This window comes from Rosa chinensis, chromosome 2 (genome assembly GCF_002994745.2).
Source record: "Rosa chinensis cultivar Old Blush chromosome 2, RchiOBHm-V2, whole genome shotgun sequence".
Lineage (NCBI taxonomy): Eukaryota > Viridiplantae > Streptophyta > Magnoliopsida > Rosales > Rosaceae > Rosa > Rosa chinensis.
The window spans coordinates 49,597,962-49,604,322 of NC_037089.1; the positions used below are offsets into that span (position 1 = coordinate 49,597,962).

The window sequence follows — 6,361 nt, forward strand, 5'->3', positions numbered from 1 at the left end:
TGTAGCAACACTATATTTTGTCATATACAAATTAGGGAAAAGAATTTGTACATTAAAACATGAACAAAGAGAATTAAATCGCTAAATGAAATTTCTCAAACAAAAAAAAATCAAAAATCGCTAAATGAGAGTGAGTTTGAACCCACTTAGACTAAAGCTAGGGACATATTGAATATTGGAATTGCAGTTTTTACTGCTTCAATGTCAATATCCTTTAATCTTCTAGTCTTGGAAGACACAATGACACAGTTTTTCTGTTCTGCATTAGGGATAAAGAGTTTTCCTTTCTCTTCGGAGCCAAATAATGCAATGCTGCAAGACAATGCCAGCATAAACATGAATTTCAATGATGGGAGTTCAATAATAAAAGGTAAGCATATATACACATGTTCAAACAAGCACTCGATCAATTAAATTAGCAAATTAGTAACTTGACATGTAATGTACCAGGGCTTATCGCGAGCATTTGCTAGTTGGATAGCTGCAGTATTTGTAGTTATAACACCGGCTGAGTCATTGATAAGAGCAGCGAGCTACATCACACAGAAATAGATCAGAGATTGCAAAAGGAGTGAAACTATCCAAGAACTAATAAAGGAGTGAAACAATAACATAGTTCATCCATTTAATATATTGCAGGCAGATGGTTGTTGATCCAAAGTTCTTTTGTGTGTGTTCACTGTGTTGTATGGTTGGAAAGGAGTGAAAGTGTGAAACTATACATACCTGCCCAGGGGTTGTTATGAACACAATGCTGGCATCATCTCCAACTACTTCTTCCACATTTTCCCTTTCTTTCTCATGTGGGATAACAAAAAGTGGCCTGAATTCCCTGTTGGCATAGGAGAATAGGAAAGGCAATTCTACCTCAGCTGCATGTTACAAAACTCCTGGCCAACTTTAAAGCATGCTAATTCAGGTTGATCAACACATATATGATCATACCAAACAGCAGAACAATCTAAGAAGCCGATTTTCTCTTATATATAAGTGGATTCATGTGCTTGATTGAATTATTTTAATTCATCCAAAGAGAGCCTAGGCTTTGTGTTATGCTGAGGACTGGTGTAAGCTCCCATACCTATAATGAAAGGAAATCCAACGAAATGTCATACCTTAAACCACTGGCTATTGCATCCCACACTTGGATGGATAGCAAGCTATCAGTATCCCCCTTGGACTGCATTGAGGCTTTCGAATCTGATTCTAACCCATGAATCACAATATATTTTCCTTTATTTACTCCTGCATTCTTATATTTTGACTCTACAACCTGCTTTAGCTTCTTTGAGATTGATACTTTAAGTGGGGGCACAGGTTGCTGTGGCACAGTCTTGGATGGCCGGGCCAACCAATCAACCATCTGGTGATACCTGAAAAGGAGAAAGCAAACCTCTGTGAACCTGAAATTTAAAATACAAATTAAGTCTAAAGCAAGTATCAAAATCACAGAAGCGTCCATTATTCACAGGAAGTATCTCAAGCATCTGTATTGTATTACAACTCACATGTTATATCCACCTTCGGAGAGATTCGTAGTATTTGGTGTAAATGTTTCAGATAGAAACAATCCGGCTCCTGCAGCATTTACGTTTGGATAAATATAGCTGACTCTGTCTCGGGCTGTTGTCATGAACAAGAAAGAAGCATGGCCAATCCCAGCTAGCTTTGTTGATAAAACCATGTCATAGTACCTACCCTGTAAGAACAAGGCAATGTACATGGTAAAAATTAATTTGAAACCAGTAATCCAACATATCAAATATGATTTAACCATCTTATTTTAGGATTCTGAAATCTGTACTAGGCATTTCATCAGTACGTGTCTAGTACATTTGAGTAACAAAGAAATATAGCAACCAACCTTAAGAAGTCCAACCATGTCGGTATAGTCAGCTGGTTCAGGAAAATGTTCATCAGGGTCATAGACATCAGCCCATCTCACATTTTTATTCAACTCATAAGTCTGCTTCCCTCTAGCAGACGCCACTATATCAACTTGAACACCCGGATACCGATCCTTAAGAAGTTGAACAACTGGAAAGAACAGCAAATTTTCATATACACCACCTGAAACCACACAACAACACCTCCTAACATCCCCCCTCACTTTCAATGCCAGTGAAGCAACTTCCACACTGTACCCCATTGGGAACTTCAAAAACCCGTATGGGTTATCCGGGTTTTCGGGCGGTCTATCGTCCTCATCTTGCTTCCCATCGACAAAAAGAGAGCCATATTCCATGTCGGGGTCTGCTCCATCATCAAAGGGATCAAGCCATGGGTTCTTCTTCTTGGCATGTGTAGTGTGAAGGTTTGGTCCTTTGTGGCAATGGGGGTGATCTAACGGGTTCAAGAATGAGAGCTTGGTGAAGCGAGTTGAGGGGAATGATGGTGTGTTTGTGAGAAATGGTGAGAGGGATTTGGGAAGCAGAGAAGTTGTAGCCATGAATTATTATGGCAGCTTAATTCTTTTCTGTAATTTTAGAGTGGTCTTTTTTGTTATTGGGGTTACAGGACATGTGTATAAACGTTGCCTTTGATTGTGTGGAAGGTACTTGGATAAGTGGGGTCGTATAGTTGGATAACAAGGCTTTGGGCACCTCTGTCATATTTCACCAAAGGCTGATTTGTTACACAGTTACAAAGCCATCAATTGTGAGGCCATCTCCAATGCCATGCCACGGGCTTGAAATAGCTCATCTCCAATGACATGCTCTACCGAACCAAGTGAAATAAATATTGGGGCTTAAAGGGCCGAGGGTTGGGCTGTATGCAGCCTTTATAGCAGTTCATTCAAGCTCTTGCCGAAGGACCCATCTTATGCCATCCACAGCTGTGGATAATCAATATTTATGCAAATAGTAAGGGTTATAATCTCTACCATCTCTAACCCTTACGGCTATAAATTTAATATTTTTTTTCATTATGTATTTCAAATATATAGTATTTTATAACTATGCTACTATTTCTACTCTTATATAATTTTTTTTTTATCAAACTTATTAATTTTTTGGATATGATTTTATAGTGTCACGTGTCACTTTTTAAGCAATTATTCGGATTATTGATTAGATTTTGTGTCCTCTTATCCCTATATTATATTCTCAAAATTTTCAGATAGGATTTTACATGTTATGTGTCAAGGTGTGATTCATTATCGAGATTTTTTACTATATTTTATGTCTATGTGGCATATCTTATCTTCAGCTCTAAAACTCAAAAAATGTATGCTTTGGGTTTTATTCTTCACCAACTCAACTACTTCCTTTTCATTCACTTTCTTCATAGAGATTTTAGAGTAGGGGCTAGTCTTGTATGCTTTGGGTTTTATTTATATGAAATATGATCAACAAAAAAACAATGAGTCTTATATTACCTATATAACCATTAAGAGCACATTTTGAGATAAAAAATAAAACTAAAATATTTCTTTTTGTTAAACAAATTAAGGCCCATTTCGGCTCTATTTGGCCATATTCGAAAGGCCGGCCCAACCCTGCCCTTTCGGCCCTAGTGGCTTGGGCCTTTCGGGCGGGTAAGCGTTAGCATATTTAAGCCCCGGCCCGACCCTACCCTGCCCTAAATTTTGTTGACTTTGACTAAGCCAGGCTTTGCCTGACCCTAAGCCCTAAAATTTAGGGTAAGGCAGGCCCTAGCCCGGCCCATGATGACCCCTAAAAACAACAAAACATAAAAGAAAGACGATCAATTATCTTCCCACATACGGGAAAAGGTCACAAATAGAGTGAAACCGCAAAGGAAGAGAATGAGTTAGAGAGAGAGATCCTAATTTTCTGACATATTTACCTCCTCAATTACATACTCTGAAATCCAACTTATAAATCTCTCATTAATAAATGTCTTCGGAAATGAAACTCAATATTAACTCGGTAATTCAATAATAAATGATCGAAAGCATAACTCATGAACTCTCGAGAAATCGATCTAGCTCAAATACATCAATATCATACTCATACTATTTAATTGTCCATTTTCTTCTCAATGACTTGGTACTCAAAATCTCGATAGAAATCAACAATAAATCAACAAATTCAAATATCTACAAAAATCTATAAATCCTTCATAACTCAAAATATACTCATTACCGATAAATCATAAATAACTCGTCGAAAACATAAATAAAAAAATTTCGATAATCACATAAATTATAAGATCTCAAATATAATAAACTCATAATATTAATAAAATAAATAAAAATAAAACTGCATGCACAATTAATTTATAAGAAAATGTCCACCCACAGATTTGCGACTACAACGCCGTTCAATAATTTCTTCCTCAAACTTGGTCTACAAGTCGTCCTAACAAAATGATATTATAAATAAATGTTACTCGATAATCGGAATTAAATTAACGATAACAAAATCGAAACCCTAAAACCGATAATTCATCGGAACCTCGAAACCATGTCAGAACTGCTCAAACTTCATAGATTACGTTGACTCAATAATTATAAAAACCTATCAAAACATGGGGTCGATTCAACGGTCAAATCTCCTCGAATCAAAATCTGAAAATTCGAAACTCCAGAAATTCCAATCGATAACAAAACAACTCCAATTTTCACTAAAATTATATCTGCAAGTCCAAAATTTCAAATACAAAATAGAAAACCAGAACCAACCTACACTCCCCCCACGTGCCTCCAACAGTGGCGGCGTATAGGCTTCACGCGCCGCTAGCCAACATCTGAACCGGGTATCAACACTTATGCCAAGATCCCACACGCTACCAGCCAATCTCTGAACCGGGTATCAACACCTATGCCAAGATCTTTCTCTCATCGAGACGAACAACTTTCACAACTACAACAAAGTCCAATTTCAAATCAAAAGTCTGAAATTTACCTCGAAAGCAAAAGGAAAAAATCAAAACCCTAGAATTTCAAGGATTCTATTCATGCTCCACACTTCAAATTGGATCAAGAGGCTTGGATAGCTTGATGTGTGTTGCAAGAGCTCCAAAACATACCAAGTATTGTCGTCGAAGGTGGCCAGAAACTTAGTTTCGACCAAAACCCAAGAACGACAGCGATGGCACATTTTTTCTACCTTGCTGTGTCTTCCACAATCCAAATCGAGCCACCAAACCACCCTAGGATTGAAGAGAACAGTGAGAGCTTTCCAAATGTACTAGCATCGCTCAAATATGTTGCCGGACGGAGAAGAAATCACCTACGAAGTCAATGGGGTCGGAGAGAGAGAGGAGAGAGAAAATGACCGGGGGGGGAGGGGTAGGTTTCTGAAAATAGAACCATCCCACAGTAACTTTCCCTTTATATAGAAAGTTACCATGAACAGTAACTTGTGCTTTTTCATTCGTAAGTTCTTTATACAAACTCCTATTTATGCATACCACCTGTCCATGGACTCAATTTAACCTCACCTACAACTTTCGTGAAGAAAATTTTCTCAAATGACGAATGATACAAAAATATCAAAATGGAGTCAAAAGTAAAAGTAAATGTCGTTTACCGTCCGAGTAATTAGTAAACCGGTAACTTGAGATTCGGGACGTATCAACGACAACTACCCACACTAACCTCAACTATAAATGTTTATTAGCCCGAACACTTAATCTAAGCACAAATTTAAATTGATTAAATAAACTAAGCTTCACCTTCATCGGATGACATTTGTGGACGATAGACATCGGATGTCTCACTGGAATTTGAAAAAAACTCACGTCCTTGGAGTTGGTGGGGAGCTTCTGTTTTCTTCCCATCAAAGTACTCTTTACTCTTTCGAGTAAAATTGATGGTTTGCATCATTAAAATAGTCTCTAACCAAACAACCTCTATTCGATCCTCCCTTTTCTTCTCTCTTCTCTTCCTTTCTCTTTCACGTCTTTCATTTGTGCTACCATTTTTTGCATTTTGGCAACCATTTCTTCTCTAATGACTTTGACTTCTGCCTCTTTGCCCTTATACCTCGTTTTTCTTGCTGCATTTCATCGCATAGGCATAGGAATTAGCATTTGAGATGATATAGGAGAATCCTCAATGGGATCCTCATCCTCCTCCAAAGAAATTGAGTGTTTCGTAACATCGGTGTTAGATTAAATTATTCTTAAGGTGGATCTTGAAACATCACCCAATCTTTGCACAAATTATAATAATTACCAAACTTAAATAGTTGTCTTCCAGATTCGTCCCTATAGAAACTCTCAGCTTGCCAGTGCTATCAAATTCAATCAATACCAAAAATTGGCACAAAATTAAATTACACAACAAACACTAAAAATAAAAAATAAAATAAAAATCTTTGCAGTTTTAATTTGTAATAAATAAAACAATAAATTAATAGAAATAAAAACTCACTATGTCTTGAAGATTTGA

At 37.1% G+C, this 6,361-nt stretch overlaps 1 protein-coding gene across 1 annotated transcript; it reads right to left on the reverse strand.

Annotated features, from left to right (window-relative positions):
- Positions 1-2,502, reverse strand: LOC112188258 (photosynthetic NDH subunit of subcomplex B 1, chloroplastic). Its single transcript, XM_024327339.2, has 6 exons — positions 1,865-2,502; positions 1,509-1,699; positions 1,116-1,373; positions 727-832; positions 448-533; positions 1-312 (listed from the first exon to the last, which is right to left on the reverse strand). Exons 1-6 carry the CDS (start codon positions 2,447-2,449, stop codon positions 147-149), a joined length of 1,392 nt encoding a protein of 463 aa, XP_024183107.1. The 5' UTR covers positions 2,450-2,502; the 3' UTR covers positions 1-146.
- Positions 2,503-6,361: the final 3,859 nt, after the last annotated feature.